The sequence below is a fragment of the Strigops habroptila genome, chromosome 6, assembly GCF_004027225.2.
Source record: "Strigops habroptila isolate Jane chromosome 6, bStrHab1.2.pri, whole genome shotgun sequence".
Taxonomy (NCBI): domain Eukaryota; kingdom Metazoa; phylum Chordata; class Aves; order Psittaciformes; family Psittacidae; genus Strigops; species Strigops habroptila.
The window spans coordinates 38474726-38495524 of record NC_044282.2 but is presented as its reverse complement, the minus strand read 5'-3'; the positions used below and the strand labels follow the sequence as shown (position 1 = coordinate 38495524).

Here is a 20799-nt window from a genome sequence, read left to right as displayed (position 1 = left end):
CAGCCAGAATCAGTGCTAAAAGATGTAGCACTGCCCCCCTCACCAGCTCATTCCTACCCTGTCAAGGCCTTGAGTTTGTACAAACCTGGTCTGAATGACAAAGGAATTGATCCAGCTGAAGTCTCAGCCAACAGGAACAAAACCACAAGCTGTGGTCTGGCTCAGGGTTGTTACATGGTTTTCCATCCCAGGACACGTGTGCCCGTGGAGGCAGAGATGGAGGGGAGGGAGAGACCTACTTCGAGGGGACTGGAAAGAAAGACGCAAGGTGGCTTCTTGTGCTGGCTCTGGGGGCTTGTGCTTCCTCACAGGGTGAGGTTATGTGAAGTGGCTGTTACCTGGGGACAGTGACACACACCTCCACCAGAACTTTCTGGTCCTCTCTTGCAGGGATGGCACACGCAGGACCTCCGAGCTCCACAGCACAGCATGCTGCAGCAGGACGGAAGCACTAGAGCAGCAAGCATGGTGCCCCTGAGCAAGAGCCCTCAGAGGTGATTTCCCAGGCAGTCACCAAATCTGAGGAGATGGGCATAAGGCAGCCTGGGCTGAGGATGAGAAACAGTGTGTTAGAGGCACTGGGAGGTGCCCCCACCCCAGCTGTCCTGGGATTGCACTCACGAGGTAAGTGGTGAGCATTTACTGTACATTGTGTGTTTCAGGATGCTTTTTCACAACAAAATTGCACAAAATAGGCTTTTTTTTTTTGTATGTGTGTTGAGAAACCAATTCAGAGCTGTGACGCCCTTCTGCATCTACACGGTAGCCCATGGTGGGGATTTTGCAGCCTGGCTTCAGGCTTGGAGAAACAGAGGCATGTGGAAACTTGGGCTGTCCTCAAAAGGGGGCATGCAAGAGAAAGTTTCAAAGTCCTTTATGACTCAACAGCTGTTTTTTCTGTTTTCCAACATAGAAAAACTAAATATTCTCATCTTGTTGGAACCCATATCTCTTCTGTGTGCATTTTCTATCATCTTTCTTTCATCACCTTCTTTTTTTATGACTAGAAAAAATACATGTTAATTCCTCAAAAAGCTTGCAAATCAGAAAAGGTAACTAACTTCACCTTTGTAGAACAGGTCAACTTGTTGGTACTTGCTGTTGAACAATGCGTGGTGGTTTTAGCTGCTGGGAAGATGGTGGTGACATCAGCACCAGGGTGCCTGCCTGTAACCACTCACACACATACAGGGGCTGTTGAGCAGATGGAGAGAGCTCAGAAAGTGGAAGAGAATGGCTTGAACACTGTAAACCTGCTATATAGAAGCTCTTATTTTTGTTTGATTTTAAGCTATTAAAGGGATGAATGTAATTTTCTTAATTTATTTTTTTCGAAGAAAAGTGGTTTCAATTTGAGGTTTGCTGTCTTTTTATGGATATTCTCTGCTTTAGTGAGCAGCTGTGAATTTCATGTAGGAACTGTTGGGTGCGTCTTTATGAAGTTCATTAGGTGGGAGATCAGACTTTAGATGTTAGGCATGGAATCTAGAACAGACTGAGTCATACAACAAATCATTTATTCACTGAATATAGCACCTTCCTCTGTGGAAATATGCGCAGATATATTTTTATTTCCTCACTCTTCCCCAATACTTTTTGATTTTTCAGACCAGCACCCAGACAAAGGAAGGCTTCAGTGATCACCATGTCCATCTGTCTGTCCCACTCTAATAACTTTTAAATCAACTGCCACACTTTAACATCATGCAGTACTGTGACATGCAGCTCAAAGGCATTAGGGTAGGATTCATTTCACCTAAGTTTAGACTTCTGCAGTATCAGTGTCTTCATCTGAGATAGTCACCTTAGGTTGTCCTTACAGTTAGTGGAGACCAGTTGACACTTTTAACCATAATTCAAGTGATCTGATTTAGATGTCTATTTTGGGATGGGATGACTCAGGGACTAAGAGTGCCTTTCTTTACTGCTTGGTTAAGATGATCAGCTGAAATGAAGAACAGTGGAATAGTGGGATTTTCTACATGACTTCTGAAGGCCAGCTCTGTATCGGAAGTGTAATGAGGCAAAAGCTGAAGCGTGTGCTCACCAGCAGTGGTGGGTCAGTCACGGTGGGTATCGGGCTGCCATATGCCAGCACATTCTCCTTGTTGGGAAGTGGAGGGAGTTCATGTTGCCTTTCACCTAGCTGGTATGTAGAGGACGTGAGAAGAAGATGAGTGTTCTGCTGGAATGAGGAGAAAGTCATTCAGAGCTCTAGGGTCAGGAGAGCTGCCAGGATTATTGTGTTGAGTGGGTAAGAAAATAAGACACTAGCTCAAAATAAACAAGCCTTCACTGGATTTACTGCTCACAGAATTAATTGCTTATTCCCATGAACTCAAGACAACTCTGCATGCTGTGACTGCTCAGATAAAACAGCTTCTAAAATAACTTTTGGCATTTGGAGGTCAAGCCCTATCTTTGATCAGTTTATGATGCAGATTTCCATTTCCAACTTGGTAATTTTCAAACAAGCACTCGTGGTGTTTTTCTCCAGAGCCACTCTCTATTCTCTGAAGAAGTCACTATAAACATCTCAAAACAACCTCCTCCTTTTTCCTGAGAGCTCTCAGACCTGCTAAAGCTCGGATGATGGTTGAGCAGTTGCTTTGCTGAGACTTCTGCCTAGGATGGATTGCCTCTGTGTCCTGTTGCTTTCCACCTGATGGCTCCCAGTCCAAGTTCTTTGGGTCAGAGCATTTCTTTGTTGGGCACAATAAACCTGAGTCTGTAATATTTATGGTAATGCAAGTAAATAAAAGAGAATACATTACTGGTTCTGTCCTGGACGTGTGAATGGTGGTATTCATTGTAAAATGGTGGGTCTGGGAATTGTTAGGACAAATTCTCTAAAATATACTCCCCATTAAAAAGTTGCCTCGTTAGCTCAGTCACTTGGTTGGTTGTGGAAGGAGACTGAGAAGCAGGATCAAGCTGTACCTGCATGAGGGGCAGCCACAGACAACAATAACAGGAGGATACAAAACCCAGAAAGGGCCATGTGTTCTGCTGATTCCTGCGATATCATTGAATTAAAAGTCATCATCACCTTAATAACTGTGGTAACACTTTGTGCTTTGTCATGATGACTCTCAGCGTTTCATAAGGCAGGGCATTATTCAAGACTGGCCTTCGTGAAAAGGCAGTTGCTCCCACAAGCATGTTCTCATCTTAGGATCACTTGTTAATGCATATTTATTTAGCAATTTACTTTCTGGGAACAATTCCATTCGTGTTCACTTTTTCATTATCAGCAATGCTTAACTTATTGCCCTGTTTTTCAGAAGGCACAACTGAGATAACCAATGAGCTAGTTGCTTGCTCAAAGCCGTGGAGTGGGGCAGTGACTCATCAGCAGAGCGGTGCGAAAGGCAGGCAGGTTTTGTTTGCGTTTCATTCCAGGAAAAACAAAACAAGTAATGCAGGCTGGGAGAAAAGCTTCAAAACAAATCAACTGGAACAATCACCCCCAAGCTGATGCTGTCCAGAATTTGATTCAGAGTCCTACACTGAATGATATAATTCACAAAAGCTTCATTCTCCATAAATCCCTAGCAAGTTTGCTGCCTCTTGTCCATGACTCCTCTTTTTGGGTGTCTTCATCTTTGTGGTGGGACAGCAGAAGCAAGCATGGCACGTGTGACATCCTTGTTGCCATCTGCTGCTGAAGGAGCACAGGCCTTCTGATCATAATGTAAACAAACAACTCATTCCTCAGCATCTTTCAGTCTGACTACTTGCATTCATGTCCTCAGTTATCAATACCGACCGTTCCTTTGTCCTCACTTTATTGCTTTTTCTGGTGCTCTCACATACTTTAATTCCTGCTTGTCCCATAACTACCTAGCTATTTTTTGTCTCTGTACCCTGAAGGAGGGCCATAGGGCTGCTTTCCAGGGACTTTCTTGCAAAACACAAGTAAGCCAGAGTTAGGAAGGTTCAAAAGCAGTCTCTAAATGCTGAGCTACCTGCCTGCACATGTATTTGTTCTGCACCAGCCTGCTAAGGCTTAAGAATGTGAACTGTTGTTGAACGGTATTTCAGGTGAGGGAAACGAGATGTTACAGCTTCTACAATTAAAAAACACAACAGTCTCAAAACAAAACTTCAAGCCAATGAAATCTTCAAGAGCAGAGAAAGGTAGTATCTAGAGTGGAATTCAGTTTAAGGTGAAGGCCTTTAAATGAATGTGTCTACAGTAGGTATGTATGAAAGTATACTTACAGTCTATATGTTGACTATGTAGGTCAATAGGTCAGTGGAGACCATTGGCTTGATTCAGCTGCCTAAATGTTGGTGCCATCTGAAGGATTTCAGAAGTCTGATACAAGTCTAGCACTTATGACACAAGGGAAACCCATGTCCTTTTAAGATGGCTGGGTGCCAGACAGGGCACCTTCCCAGTGTTCAGATGGTGCTGGACATTTATGTGTGACTCTTGTCTCTAGGCAATGCAGTGAGTAAAGCCTAAGGAGCAACTCAAGTCATCCTGAAGCAGAATCTTGTGGGTGACTGAATAAATCACTTTGTAAGCCTGTATTGGCTGATATTGTACCTTTAGCTGTATTGCCTATAACTGGAGGTTTAACATCTAGTGCATATGTAGATGCCTAAATTTATGCTTCCTGACCTTGAGGTGCCCTTGGTGTTTCAAAGGAGCATGGGCAGATATGAAAACACTTAGATTACCCAGCCTGCAACTACTCAGTTTCATGACTTGCATGACTGATCAGGCCTTTTTTAAGTGGTCTGCCCTTCCAAATAGATATGATCATAAGGGAATTCTTTGAAAACTTATTTCTCATATTAATGGATCCAATTTCTGGTAGTGTGACCTGAACTGACACATCCTCCTGCTCTGCTTCTGCTGGGTGAACCAGTCTCTTTTATGTGATTCCCTGCAGCGGTTTCAGTCCAGGAGCTAGGCATATCTTTGATTTCAAAAGGTGGTTGATAAAGAAGTATTCAAGCTGCTGCTAACAGCTTGGGGTGTTATTTATTACTCACATAACACCACAAGAGAGCTCTACATGATTTATGATATCTGCTTTCTTCTTTTTTCCCCCATCTTTTGCTAAGATTCCTTTGCAGTGTAAGCGCTTTGCTGCTCACCAGGCCCAACACGTTTGTTTCTCCTGCAGAAGAGCCCATCTGTTACTTCTGCACTGGACCAAAGTGTCCTTTTGCCAGAACCTTTGACACCAGCAACAAAGCAAAAAGACCCTGAAAGGTCACTGACGGCCATGTTGGCTGCTTTGGTGCATCTGCTATTGTTCCAGCAACTGTGATCTAACGGAAAGGAGAATATTCTTATTATAGCAAGCTATAATTCACTGGCTGAACTCTCAAGGTATGCAGCGACCAGCGTAACAGCTTCAGAGCAGCATCTGGGCCAGGAATCTGTTGGCTGCACCATTCTCTCAGCAACATAGGAAATAACTAGTTTCCCCATCTGCTAAAGTTCAGTAAAATGTTGCACTGAGATGAAAGCAAAAAGTGTTCTAGCAAGAGCTTGTACTGAGCTGAGATACCAGCATTTAGGACGCTGGTTTGCAAGGCTGAAAAGAAATCTATTCACTGTCCCTCTACAAGCGTGGTAAATACTAAGTCATTTATTCTAGGTGGAACAGCTCTGACAGAGGAGACTAAGACAGAAACTTTCAAAAAGGTTGGTGGTGAGATCACATGTCTGGAACATGCAAAGTTCCTGGTGCAAGCCGAAAAGATGAAAGACACATATCCTCCCCAGTCAAGGCTGAGCGTCCTCTTCACTGTGATTGCAGGGATGATGTTCTCTTGTGGTGATCAGAGATTCATCCTGGACGTGAGAAGCCTCTTCCTGATGAACATGTTGTCAAACCTCATGCGCTGCTGTTCGCGTTTTTTTAGTGATTTGGAATTTTTCAGCTTCTCATTGAATTACACCCTGCATTTTTCAGTTTGCTGCACCAGCCTGTTGGGATGCTCCCAAAATGTTTGCAGTCAGTATGTGGACATGAGACACAAGAAAGTGGGCGGGTCACTGCTGAAATACGCTTTTTTTACATGGTGTAACTATTGCCTTGGATGTTCTTCCTCTCTTTCACTCCATTCCTCTCTGCCACCAGCATTGCTGGCTGACATGAGTGGTTTATGGCTTTCCTTCCGCCTCCCCCCGTTACTGCTCTTAGCTGTCCACCGGCACATGCTTCCCCCGCGGCCACGGCCGCAGCGTGGCACCCTGCTCACGCCGAGGGACACGCTTCTATCCCGGCTGCTTCCTCAGGGCACCGCCGCCGGCCGCCCGCTGCCCCGCTGCCCCCGCGGCTGCCCGCTACCTGGAGCCCGGCGTCTGCCAGCTCTGTCCCTCTGGTGCCCTCCAGCGTCTCCTTCCCGAAACGACTCAGCAGAGCAAAGCCCTGCCTGAGTGATGCTCCGCTGGGAACGCGTGAGGGTCAGGCGCCGAGGTTGAATATAATTCACTGAGTGAACACAGTATCCTTGACTAAAGGCAAGAAATTAACCTCGGCTGAGAAAGACAAGCTTTGTTACGATCAGAAAAGCAGCACGGCGTTCATATCCGAGTAGCTGTTCAGAGCGCTGCCTTATCAAGAATGTTCCCTGTATAACCATTTGCAGTGTAGTTAAAAAATGGGATTACCGAACACAGAATGAGAAGCCATGATTTATTCTGTTGCCAGTTTGATACAGACTGCAATACTTTTATTCTGAATTCTTCTCTTTGTTTAGTGTTCTGGTTTCAGCTGGGATAGAGTTAATTTGCTTCCCAGTAGCTGGTGCAGTGCCATGTTTCGGCTTTAGTCTGAGAACAATGCTGATAAGACACCAATGTTTTAGTTGTTGCTCAGCAGTGCTTATCCTAAGTCAAGGACTTTTCAGTCTCTCATGCTCTGCCATTGAGGAGGGGCACAAGAAGCCGGGAAGCGAGCAGAGACAGGACACCTGACCCAAACTAGCCAAGGGGTATTCCATACCACAGCACGTCATGCCCAGTATATAAACTGGGGGGTTATCTGGAAGGGACTGATCACTGCTCAGGTCGGGCTGGGTATTGGTTGGTGCGTGGTGAGCAATTGTATTGTGCATCACTTGGGTTTTCTGAATTTCATTTCTCCTCCTTTTTTTTTTTTTCCCCCTCTTTATTATTATTGTTACTTTTATTTCTATGATTATTATTATTTATTTCAATTATTAAAGTGTTCTTACATCAACCCACAGGTTTTACCTTCTTTGGTTCTCCTCCCCATCCCACCAGGGGTTAAGGGAGTGAGTGAGTGGCTGTGTGGTACTTAGTTGCCGGCTATGGTTAAACTATGACATTTAGATAAGTAATTTCAGCAGATTCACTGTTTGGCTCAGAATAATCCCATACATAAATAACACAAAAATAATATAGCTTGTACTTGTGCATAGCTCTTTCTACAGTTTGTGCCTCCATGCAAATTTCTTTATGCCAAGCAAAGCAATACTGTCCTTTTTTCTGGCAACGGCATTAGTGACATGAAAGGACACATCTGAGAGAATCAAAGATTTTAGTCCAGAGTCTGAGGATTGTTGGGAAATGATTTACTGATATACCTCAACATTTCATGCTTGCTGGGCATTTCTGCTCCCATGTTCTCTAAATATTTTGCCTTTCGAGTCACACCTCCACCCAGGTGAAATATAAGCTGCAGCCTCTAGAGATACATTTGTTCCCAAGAACTGTTTTCGCCACTGTCTTTGCACTGGTAAATTACCAACTACCTATCACAGAATGGTTGAGGTCAGCAGGGACCTCTAGGACATCTCGTCCAAACCCCGCGCTCAAACGCTGCCACCTAGAGCCGGTTGCCCAGAACCATGCCCAGATGGGTTTTGAATATCTCCAAGGATGGAGTCACTTTATTAATCTTCACATGAGCTTTACTAAACATGGGTATATTTGCTAGTGGTGATTTTTGTGGTTGTATACTTACTAGGGATGATTTTCTTGGTATTTGTGGTAATCTAATAGGGTAGTTTAGAGGATAAAGCCTCTCTGTCCTATATTTTACAGAATCCTAGGAACCCACGGTCATGATCCATGATCTCTCCACACCTGCAGACTGGTTACCCTTCAGGTTGTGACATTTGCCAAATGCCCAATCACCGTTTGAACCAAGCCCTTGGTGTCAAAACACAGGGAATGCTTTTTGGCACCTCAGACCTTCTCATCTGTGGCACAACTTAATTACTCTTCAAAATTCAGACTATTTTTTTTTCCTTGAAATGTAGATGTTTTTATTTCCAATACTGTTACTCATAAAATCCAAAAGAAAACATGTTCAATTGCTAATCAGACATCTGATTTGACATAATTTCTTGTTAGGCATTTTGATTACAACAAATGACTGTGAAATTCATCATTAAAAAGCAAGTTGTTGTCCTTGTACTAAAACGAAAAAGATGAAAGTGGCTCCAGTGTCACACGGCGTAGCTTATTGTGAAGGTGGCTTGACAGCCTGGCTGCAACAAACATTCCAGTTGGCTGATATGAAAGCAAGGATCAGCACGGGGCTCAGAAAACAAAGCATGTTTCAACTGCAACCAGGCATTTGTCAGAAAGAGTCTCACAGTTTCCAACTGATTTTACAATAAGAATGATTTGTTTGCACTGTGTGTCAACAGTTTTATTTAAAGCATACAATGAAAAATACCAACATGCTGTTATTCCTCTCAATGACAACTGCTGCACTACAGAATTTAATTTTTAAGAAGTAACATTCTCACATTACACTTACAGGCTTTTTTCTGTTGAAATATGTTCCCTTGTGTATCACAGTCCATTGTTAAAGCATTTAACTAGAAAACCTATCTGTATAAGCAATATGTCTAACACTTACAAGCCAGGGAAATGCTTTACACAAATAATAAGTTATATCTTTAACTTTTCTTGTTGACAAAAAAACTGCAAAGGCAGCAACTAGTGTAACATCCAGTGTATGTAAATGTGTGTGTTCCCATTGTTACCAACAGAAATTGACTATGTATTCCTCATAAGTTTACTAACTGCCTATATTTTTATTGAACATTTATTTTTCATTGAGACAACAACAAACTCATACTAGTCTTTTGCATGGCAAAACTCATCTGGTATTAACTGAATCTCTCACACAAGCTATACAGAATTGCATGTATTTTCCTTTATTATTTAGAGAACTTCTTGGAACAGAGCTCTGAGCAGTGTCACACTTGCAAATGAGCACCAGCAACTCATTTTTCAGCTCTTTTTTTTCCAGCAGGCATTCCAGAATGTCTCATTTTCTTTATTGTGGCTACCAGTGATGAGATTTTTTGAATTATATTCACAGATGAGCTTTTATGTACTGTTCGCATCTGTGCATCTTCTTTGGTGCCCTGTAAGTCACTCAGTTATGGGTAAGAAAAGAAAAAATAAAAGGGACAGGAGATCTTCCTGTTGTGTGGAGGAGTCAAAGTATAAATCTGTGCATTACAATGCACTGATTACTTATATAAACTAGGTCTTTAACAAAAGGTTAAGATTTATTGCAAAAGGGTCAAGAGACTATAGTAGGACTATTGGTTTCAACTTCATTCTCCAAGCATGTGGATTCAGACTTTGAAGATCTCCCAGCTTGGTAAACCCGGGTTAAAACAGATTGAAAATTCCATTCAACTGAGAATTCAAGTTACAGGCAATTTAAAATTGAGCCTCGCTTTTCATAAGAAAGGCTGGCCCATCTCAGTTATGGAACGTAAGCAAAGCTGCTTATGGAAAGGTATGGGTTGAAGTAGGTGCTTCTTTCTAGCACATACTCCTCAAACATCCTTGAGAACTGCGAACAAAACCTTAGTCTATTGACTATTCTAAGGGGCTCCATCTTGCCCTTTCTACTATCTGGAGCACTCTATCCTGTGTGTTGCACAAAATCCCTGGGAACATACATAGGATTTCACTGAGCATTTATCACCAAGGAAATACTACTGGCAAATCTGGTCTCCAAAAAGTTTCATATGCCTGCACGGTAAGTCGGTAGTTCAATGGTGATATTGAGGATCAGCTTAATACCTTCACGTTGGCTTTCATTAGACATTGGTGTTTGTCTATTTATGGATTTAGTTCCTGTAGTTTTATTTTCCAAATACAAACCTATAAGACTAACTGTACATAGGAGAAGTCCTACAGAATTCAGGAAGGTATGCATGCTCATACAACTATTTGTGTGACTGTGGGGTTTGCAACTAGAGTTACCAAACCCAGCTGCTACTACACAAAAACTATTCCTAAACCCAGTAGAGTTAAAACTGTAAGATCAACTAATTTAGGTTTCAGGATAATATAAAGCATGGTCTTATTCAGTCATTTCATTCATTGATCATGTACTTTTTCCTGCAAGACCGCCACTTTAAAATCTCAACACAGAGCACTTTTCAACACCTCATAGCTTTGGTTGAAGCTAGTTTTGTCCTCTTCCCTCTCTGACCAGCTAGAAGTTAGCACTTAATCTTACTGGATTCTTCACTGATCCACAGATGATCTTGTGGGCTAACTGCAAGAAGAGATTAAATGATCACGATCTCATCTTGATTAAGAACTAAGCACAACATCTTCCTTTCAGCGTAACTTTCCAACAGGAAGTTCCTCCCTCACAACCTTGTAACACACTCTCCCATAAACCTACACAAGCATGAATAAGCAAGAAAACAAAATGTTATCAAACTGTTTCACTCATAGACTGAAGAAAGCTTATTTTCAGATTTGAATTTCCTGTTGACTGTAAAACGCATGGGCATAAGGAACTTTGAAGGTAACAGCACACCTATGTATCTATGTATGTATGTATGCATGTATGTATGTATCTATCTATCTATCTATCTTTTTACTATTAGTACAGCATTAAAGAAGATCCCTGTAGTGTTTTAACAATCTTCATCTTGTACAGTTGGAAGCCCTCCACTATAGTTATGGATATGGTAATATATCCAGAACTTCCTAAACTGCATTTCAAAATTTATTTTTGGGATATACAATATTTCAAGTTCAACTGAGATGTTGTTATTAAAACACTGGAGATTGCAAGTATGGTACTGGGCAATAAAACACAACATACAAACCATTTTTCACAGTTCTAACAAAACAAGATTGTACATAAAAATGTCACAAATAGCTCATTGGTATGATCAAAATAATACTAAGTCCAGCTAATATTGTCACATATTGAGGGCCAAATCCTGGCTCAATGTGCAGCTGAAGCCTGAACAGATGTTTAGAGAAAATAATATAAAGTCTCCCTGAAGTGCTGTGCTGATAACAATACCATTTGTTAATCTACCTACAATTTTTGGCCTGAAGTGTGTGCCTAATTTGTGCTATGGAAGGAACATGTAGCAGTGGTACTTGGCTCCTGTCCTAGGACAAGTTTTTATGGATTTGTCATGGCCAAGGGCAGCAGAGGCTGCAGAGCAGTCTTCCTTCTGGGTATGACAGTTTTGGCAGGCATCTATATCTACTGTTCTGCCAGAGTTTGGCCAAATCCTGTAGACCTTATTCAGTAGTCCCACTGAAGTCAACAGAACTTTTTTGTGAGTGAGGTGAAAAGGATTTGGCCCCCAAAGCTTTTACCCTTTAAGTAGTAAGACAGTAGTTTCATTGCACTTAGCCCATCATTCATGCATAACTTTCTACTCAAAACCAGAAGATGGTTGTTGATGTATAGAAGTGTTGGCTCACAAACAAGAGAGTGTGCAGCAATGTTTGACTACTCATATAATTTTGGAACTGAATTCCTGAAGGCAAAAAGAGACACTTGTGTATGACAATTCCATCCAATATCTGTCTGAGGCCAAAATAATTGTTTCTTCAATTCCTAAATACCATCTCATGGGTACCTTGAAACACTAAATAGCTGGAGTATGCATACAGTTATAATTGGATATGTGTATGGATTGGGCTGACTGGATAAGCAACTTCATGTAGTGGTATTAAAATTTTACAAAAAAACCCCAAACCTGGAGCAGATGGATTTTTCAAAGAGCTTCCTAAATACTTTCATATGGAACACATGAGCATGACTTTGGGAAAACAGAAATTTCACTCTCAACCATGAGAAGCTTTTGGTGACTGGAATGGGCAAGAACAGCATTTTCATATTAAAACCAAAGTAATCTTACTCTGTTATACAATTCCATGTTTTGTTCTGTGATTGTTGATTTGAATTATGATTCATTTGAATTAAATGGGGTAAAGGATAACTGTATGCTGATTAAATTAAACAAAAATATATGACAATGCTACTCTGACCAAAAGTCATTGCATTGCATTATATTCTAATAACATGCAGCACTTAAAAATAGAATTTAAGATTTAGAATTGTGTAGCCAGGATGCCGACATGAATGCTAAATTAGAACTGGAAAGTAGGACCAAGTACCATGGAGTTTAATCCCAACTGACAGAGTGATTACTTCATCTCTAATACTGTGCCACGCTCATGCTGATGCTCAATATGTAGCTGCAATGAAGCTACAAAGAACAGAGCATGATTCCTGAAGATGCTTGCCTCAACAACATCTGCATTTACAGACAATTTTATAGCATTCTCCTTTTGCAAATGAGATAAAAATTTGGCTGCCTTGTAAATACTAAGAGCATGCCTTCTCATTGGCAGCAGAGCCTGGAGGTGTTGATGATAATATGAGGAAACTGCATGTGAAGCCTCTGTGAACAGGTTAAGGTGAGTGAACTTCTGTCATTTTGCTTATATTAAACCACTACAGTTCCTTGTATTGCTTCTTTCCTTCCCAAACAGATGGATGTAGACATTTTGTGCTGACAGCAGTCCTTCGGTATCAGATTCTCAGAGGACATGACAGGCTGTGTATCTCTTTGGCTAAGGGAATAGGATTAGGTTTCATGCTTAATTCCCCCACTGCATGCTGAATTTAGGAAGAAAAGTTCTTGGACGGTAATCTAAGTTGAGCAAAGACTTCTCTGTGCTCCCTGGGAAAACTTCACAGACTTCAACAGGCACAGCATTAGTCTAGCCTTTGGATAAATATGAATAAAAGCTACATAAATAGGGCTTCAAAAGGAGATACATACTGGTATGCTCAGTAGGAGGTTACTTTGGGTGATGTAGTGCCTACACTTGGTAAGTGTTAAGGTATCTCTTTGTTCCTAGTAAGGAAAGTCTATTTGATGTCATCCAATTTTCCTATGATTCACTGTTTTCTACACATATATCCTATTCTTAAAGGCAGATCCCGCAGTCTTTATCCCATCTTTGTTCCTCATTCCACTGTTATTTGGCAGAATAATACTGAGTAACAGAGAGGCTTTGTGCATCTGCTCCAAGCTCAGACACCATTAGCCCTTGGTGCCTACTGGCATGAACTCAGCTTCCACGTTTTGCCCCTGCTGTGGCAGCTCCTAGCTCCTTGCATTGGTGAGGATGTTCTCAAAGGAGAAGAAAAGCCAGAGGTACATTCCTACATAGATGAGAAGAGTAGGAACAGGAGAAGACATACTGAAGACATACTGAGATGCCTTCCACCTGGAATGACAGGAAAGTCTGCCTGGCATGAGGAGGAGGATGGGGTCGTGGTCTGCTCCTTGGTGTACACACGAAGGTCAAGAGAGCAATCCGGCACCCAAAGTAGCCCTTAGGGCTGGCCCATAGCACTTTCAGGAGCTAACGTATTTTGTGGATGCAGATCTTGGAAGCCATGACACAGCATTAGATATGAGAATTAAAGGCATTCGTGGCAGAATCTCATGGGATATAACTTCTGAAGGAGAAAATGTTTTGAGAAATTTCCTGTGAATACCACTGCCCCAGAAGGAAAGTATGCACATGCCATATGCTACTTTTTTTTTTCCTTCTGTTTGTTGAAATAGAAAATGCTTAGAAAAGAACAAAACCGATCAATTTTATGATGACATGGCATATTTCTGATGTATGTTGAGATTTATTACTAGCAATATTTGACTTCCATTTGGGCTTCTGAAAGCATTCAAAACTCAGTATTAAAAAAGCCTCACAACAATCCTCTGAAGCAAGTTTATCTCTATTTTACAGGTAAGGAAACCAAGGCACAAAGAAATGAAATGATTTGCCACAAAGAAATGAAATGATTTGCCACAGATAGTACAGTAAGTCAGTGGTAAAGTCAGGAAGAGAATGAAAATCTGCACTTATGGGTTTATAGGTTAACTCTCTCTTCCTGCTAAGAAATTAATCTTAACCCTAATATGCTGTTCCATACCACCTGCATGATCATCAAAACTGGTCACTTTGCTCTGTTAAACCTGTTGCAAAGCCAATTATTTTTTTCCATGTAAGCACAAAAATGCTACTTAAAGGGTTAATTATACTGCTCTACTGGTAAACATTTTTACGTGTTGCTGGTTAGACCCGTATTTAAATACTGACTGGGACAGAAGAGACTGAGCTGGCCCTGGACTCCCTCGTCTTGGTGCTGGGCATGGATATGGTACAACAGGATACGCCTACAGTGGCCTCAGGCAGCTCATCTTCCTCTGTCCATTCATTGAGATCTGGGTTATAACACTGAATGCACTTCTTATATTTTTTCTCAATTTCATTCCAGCCACCCACTAAGTAAATTTTCCCATTAAGGATGGAGGCGCCAGCTGTACTAACTCCAGTTTGAAGCGGTGCCACGTAACTCCACTGCCCCGTGTAAGGACTGTAACACTCCACAGGGAGAACATCGACCCTTTCAGCTCGCCCCCCCAGCTGAGACCCACCCATGACATAGACCCTCTCCAGAAGGGACACTGCGCAGTGCCACCCCCTTGGGGTGCTGAGGCTGGACTTATCCTGCCAGCTATCTTTGCTGGGGTCATATATGCACACCGAGCGAGAGTAAGCATTATTAATGTAACCTCCTGTGACCAGGATCCGACCATCGACCACTGCACTGGCATGGCAGCACCTGGGCACCTCCAGGGGTGCCTTCATCTGCCACTGGTTAGTTGCAGGCACATAGCACTCAATCGAGGAGAGGCACCCCTCAGAGTTGCGGCCACCCACTGCATAAAGGAGGCCACTGAACACATTCAGGCTAAAGTGGGTGCGCCGCTGATTCATGTTTGCCAGGTGAATCCAGGTGTTGAAACGAGGGTCGTATCTGAAAGCATTAAAAAAAGAGGGTAACCAACTGTCTCATATACATGCTCTGCTAAATTTTACAGTCCTGTCTCTGTCCCACTACTGCTGCAGGTGCAAAGTTGCTAAAATTCTTTTTAGTTATTCAACCTATTAGAAGCCAGTGGAATGAAACAGGTATTCCTAGTTAAATTTCCAAATATATTTATTTTTTAATTGGGAAAATAAATCTGTATCATTCAAACCTGCTATTATTTCAAATAAGTAAATCTGACTCTTCTGTAATTTGATTTTGTACAATAACCTCATTAGAATATTGGCAAGAGATACTTTCAACATACAATAGAGATTTTAGACGGTTTTTTGCAGTTTACATGTGCAGCAAATATGTCAAAATTAAGTCAAAGAGTTTTAAAAGATGTTAGGTGTTAGGGCAACCTGATCTAGTTGAAGATGTCTCTTCCTCTTGCAGCAGGGTTGGACTAGGTGACCTTTGGAGGTCCTTTCCAATCTAAACTATTCTATGATTCTATGATTTATACTTGCATCTTTTTAGTACTTTCTAAATGGTAAGTGTTCTTTCCCTGCTACTCATATGGAGTCAGATTTAAGCAGAAAGAACATCTTTGCTTTCTAACACCATTCCTATCTGAAATAACATTCTCTGACCTTGACATTTAAGTAAGCAATTTTGAAATAAGAAATAGCAAATTGTAACTCCTGAAAAAGTTGAGTGAGGTACATTAGTAGGCCAGTACATTTCTCCTGTTGCATATTGAGGGACCAGAGAATCACGCGAGAAAAAGACTGTGGGAAAGTAAATACTAATGGTTAGCTGCCATTCAGCATTTTCATCTGCAGCTCTGAAAGCAAGTCCACAGACATACTGATGTGTCTTGACATGCTTGAGGTTAATGGCAGAACAGGGAGCAGAATCCACTCAGCCATGGACCATGAGGATTCCCCCACCTCCTCTCCACAACCAAGGTGTACACCAAGCCACAGCTCTTTCTGAGACTGTGACACACAGATTAAAGCCAGAGGATGGGGAGAGCAACAGCATAATCTCCTTTACGTGACATATTTTTCTGATAAAGTAGATGACACGGTAAAATTAATTTAGAGAAGGTTCTTAATTCATTAAGTTTGTATGACTAGAGATAGGAACTGCAGTATTTCAGAAGTGAGGTATTATTTGGAGTACATTTTAGAAAACAAATATAGCCTTCAAGAGACAATGACATTGTTTCTAATCTCTTTAGAAATAAAAAAGGTAAAGGATATAAAATGCATTATAAAAGCTGTTGAAAATATGGTGGATAGTGCATAGGAAGTCAAGATTACAATACCTAAAAGGTGTTTTTCAGAACTTTCTGTGAGGCATCAGAAGCTCTTGAAATTTAAAATGTCTCACCTTGTCTGATTTGGTACCTTAGAACATCCCAGAACTTCCTATTTATGTTCCTATTTACTTTCTCCACTCAAAGTAAGTTTTCTTGGTTTTCCTCACTTCTCACTGTGCATGTGCAACCACGGTGAAGTTTTTGCATAACTTCAGTTGCGTATTTCTGTTCATTTGAACTTTAATACAGAATAGCATCCATACCTCCCCCAAACACACCCCAGCTCGGTCTGTCTACCTGCATTGTGTGGAATAGATCTCTCCAACCCTTTCAAATAAATAACCAGTTACCTGCAGAAATTGCTGACTGCATGCTTGGCTTGGTTCCTGGCATCATTCTGGTCTTCCCCACCAGCCACGTAAAGAAATCCATCCATCACTGTGACACACTGATTAAAACTTTTAGCTGGCATTTCACTCAGCTTCTTCCATCCATTTTCAGGATCTCTGTATAAGATGTCTCTGCTAAGAGACTTTTCTGTTAGAGCAGGGCGTCCCCCAACAGTAACTAAGACTCTGAAACCTCCACGAATCCTTGTTCTTCTGGACTGAAGTGTATTCTGGTGATAGGGAAGCAAATGATAGTTCATGGCATCTACTAAGAGCTTATGGCAGTCTGCATCTTGCATCATTCTTGGCACAGTTTGAACATAATTGACAAGGTCTTGGGCTGAGATTGTACCAAAACGGATGTTACTTAAGAGATTAGCAGCATACTTTACTCTTTTTTGGTCAAATTCCAGCCATTTTATTGCAATCTGGAATGCAACAATTTCAGAAGGCAACTGCAAGTCGTCATCTGCAAGAAGTTCATTAATCTGATCAAAGGTAAGTTTTAAGAACTGATCCGTTTCTGAAAATTCAATGAAGTTGTCTCTAATGAATTTGTGAGCAGCTTCCTTGGTTGTTTTTAGTCCGTATGTTTCTGCAATATTGGCAACGTACATACAATTCTCAACACTGATTTCTTGGATTAGAAAATCACAGCACATCTTTACAAGGGTGTGAATCTGCAGATAAATTGCTGTGGAAATAATACTACCTATTGTATAAAGTGAGAGAGTAAGCTTTCCAGTGTAAGCATAGGTGATAACAGTAGCTAGACCCAATGGGGATACATCATTGAGGTCCACTCTTTGAGTGGATGGATCTTTCTTTAAGATGTTATGAAAGTAGTCACTGCTTGAAGCCATCACGACCTTGTGGACGCTGAAGGATTTGGTTTTGGTACTGATAGTCAAGTCACAAAGAAAATTTTCTTGTCTCATTCTGCTTAGACCTTCCAAGAGATTTGGGCTATATAATGGGTCGGAAACTTCAGATGAAATGCAGCTGAAACCATTTCCTCCATCTAAGAGTCCATTCAAGCCATTTAGTTTACTAAGGGGGCCATCTTCCACAATGATAGTCATTTCATTGATATCTGCTTTGTTCTTTTTCACATTCTTCTTCTTAGGGGCCATGACTGCAATAAAATATTACAGCCAAGAGCTTGCTAAAAATAAAATTAAAATGTTTAGGGCTCCACTGCAGTTGTGAAATTTAATAGCTATGTGATTATGCAACAAATCTAACCTTTGTCAATACCTATAAAACCAAAACACACAGGATAATCTATCTTACTAAAAACTGTTACACTGTCCTAGATTGTAGTGTGGCTGCTTCTTAAAAACAATCAATACTCATATTGTGAAAGATACACCTACAAGTAATTTATGTTTTTTTAATAACAAGGTCATAAATTAACATTCACCTATTATCACCACATCCAAAGAGTTAAATACTCTAAATGAGTTTGCCAGAGTGTAAAATTACATAAATATATATCTAAATCAGCCTCATTTATTCACAGGCCTGAATTCATTAGTCTGAAGCATAGGAAAGATAGGGACCCCAAATTTGTTAGTCCTTACTCCAGGGCCAGCATCGACTTACAGCCTAGTTCAGAATTTGACCAGAAAATATTAAGAGTGGGAGAAATTCTTAAAGAAAAAAACGCAAGATAAGGTATAAAGAGAAAGTAAATGTCAGTATGATGCCATCTTGATTTTAGATTTAGGATCTGCTCCAAATTGCTTCCAGGTTTTTGTAATTTTTTATTTTGAAGACTGATGATATTCTATTTCCCATGTCCGATTCACAAATACTTTTTGCTTATAGCACACTTTGTTTGCTTTTCAGTATCAGTAATTTGAAATTATTAATTTTACTTTAGGATTTTGTGGAGGTCTAGGGAGATGTCTAACTTGTACTTTAAAAAATGTCATGCAAACTCTAGCAGGACATTTTATTTTAAACAAGTTCCTTATGTATGAAGGTAAGAATTACTCCCTTACAGTTATGTTATAACAGATACTTGAATTACATGTATCGACTCTAGGCAAGTTCCAGCTCTTGCTGAAATGAAAAGCCACATTTTTGTCAAATGCAATCTGAAGTGGCCCCTAAGTAGCCAAAGGAGCTATTTCAAACAAATAAATGTATATGCAAATATACCTTGAAAGAAAGCACTTAGCTTCAGTAACACAGTTACAACAGAATTGCTGAGATCAGTATTCAAATATATAGTTTCAAGTACAGCATTTATTGCAGTATATCCATTGATTTTAAAACAATTTATACATGCTAATTTTCTTTGTTATCCTTGCACTCATAAAAACCAGAACATGAAGAAATGCTACTTAATGATAAAAGAAATGACTAGATGATTTTAGGTAACTTAATAAAAATATTTCAGTAATACGCTGATCTAGAACCTCAGCACATCATTCTTTCTTTAAGCACACAGCACATAACAAAATAATAATTTAATTATAGAAAGGAATGGTTGCTGCCTCTGAGCACCAGGACTTTTTTTGCTGCTGCTGCTGAGTGACGAGCATGTGCAGAGCAGGCGAGGGAGAAGGCCATGTGTGCCGCAAGTGTCAGTGTCAGCCCGTGCTGACGTGAGCTGTGATCCCCAAAATGTCTATGTGCCAGAGCAGGGGTCAGCTGCTGCTTGGTGCCCTCCGCTCCGGCTGCATTCCAGGAGCTGCATCTGTCGAGACCTATCAGAGTCACCTCCCAGAATAGCAACCTCCTAACAGCTTGCCATTTTAAGACAGGTTCAATCAAAGATACAGCTGGTGTTTTAGTATACTTTGTTGTTTAATGCAACATTTGTTGAAAAAAACCTACGCTACTGCAAGTGTGCTGTATATTTGTTGGCACAGAATAAAAGCAAACATCAGCTTTTGGGTGTCTTTGCATGCTATCCACATAGTTACAGCTTTGCATATGAATAGCCACAACTTTATAGCTGGCAAGGGCATATTCTTTTGGCATTCATATTTGTGGCTCTAAATAGTTTTAGAGACCCATAACTTAAAAAGTTTAACGCATGCAGCACTTAATGTTTATTGCCTCACTGCATCATTGCATAGCTCATTTAAATACATGACATTTTAAGCTCTCTGTTCAAAAATATCCACTCTCCAAAGTTTTTTCCTGAAAAACACTTTTCCATCAGCAGAAATGTCACCAGCTAGTTTAGTGTATAAGCATATAAGTGACAGGACATGCAAAACCAATGAAGCAAATCAAATGATCCTATAATAAATTCAAGTTACTGAACTTTGAAAACATGGGATGATTTGGTTTTCTATAGCAGTTTGTGCTCACCTAATTTATTTTAGCTTAAGCACAACCCATGACAAAGGACACTTGGGGTCCCAAACCAATATATTCAAACAACTAACCTCTCCCCGCTCCCTTAAAATGTTATGTCTTCTAAACACTATCAAAGTGAGGAGTTAAAAACCCCTTACCCTCCTCAGAAAAATGTTGTCCCAGAGCTGTTCAAGAAGCTGTCAGTGAAAATGCCTCCTCCTTGGAAAATGATAAGACAAAAAGAGAGGAAATGTGGTAAAAAAAGAGAGAGAAAGACCGGAGGCCACCTGGTAAGTCCCAGCTTGTGGTTTCCAGTGTCACGCTTTGCTGTCACAGTGAGCAAAAGAGACTGGAGCCTGCACTTGGGTGCTCTTCAAAATGACCCCTCCTCTCTGTGCCTCGCTCCATGCCTCTGCCCAGCCACAGGAGCTCAGCTTCCCTGGGCTGCCTGGCCTCTGGAAACCAGGGGGACAAACTTGGACCCTCCAAATGCACAGATGAGGAAAGGGAGGGGAAGGTGAAGACTGTAGATCCAGAGCAGGTAATAACTGTCCCAGGTAAGTGCAGGGTGGACCACTGGCTTCCCTGCCTCAAAGCTGGGTGAAAACCAGTATTTTCAAGGAGGGGGACAGGTTTA

The 20799-nt window shown here is 41.0% G+C and overlaps 1 protein-coding gene and 1 long non-coding RNA gene across 3 annotated transcripts; one reads left to right on the top strand and one right to left on the bottom strand.

The window, feature by feature from the left end:
• The first annotated feature begins 210 nt into the window (after positions 1-210).
• Positions 211-2786, top strand: LOC115609971. Its single transcript, XR_003992062.1, has 2 exons — positions 211-1052; positions 1609-2786. It is a non-coding gene; the product is annotated as an uncharacterized LOC115609971 (long non-coding RNA).
• Positions 2787-14103: 11317 nt separating this feature from the next.
• On the bottom strand, positions 14104-20496 carry KLHL31 (kelch like family member 31). 2 transcript variants are annotated; one of them, XM_030489724.1, is made up of 3 exons: positions 20321-20496; positions 16806-18009; positions 14104-15134 (listed from the first exon to the last, which is right to left on the bottom strand). In XM_030489724.1, exons 2-3 carry the CDS (start codon positions 17975-17977, stop codon positions 14402-14404), a joined length of 1905 nt encoding a protein of 634 aa, XP_030345584.1. In that variant the 5' UTR covers positions 17978-18009; positions 20321-20496; the 3' UTR covers positions 14104-14401. The 2 variants fall into 2 exon arrangements, with proteins under 2 accessions (XP_030345584.1, XP_030345585.1); XM_030489725.1 differs by lacking the exon at positions 20321-20496 and having other exon boundaries at positions 16806-18455.
• Between the last annotated feature and the right edge of the window lie 303 nt (positions 20497-20799).

Excerpts from the sequence above, each read along its gene's own strand:
- KLHL31 (XM_030489724.1), bottom strand. The coding sequence starts at position 17,977 with ATGGCCCCTAAGAAGAAGAATGTGAAAAAGAACAAAGCAGATATCAAT. Across the intron at positions 15,135-16,805 it reads GCAGTCAGCAATTTCTGCAG|ATACGACCCTCGTTTCAACA; the intron begins GTAACTGGTTAT and ends TAATGCTTTCAG.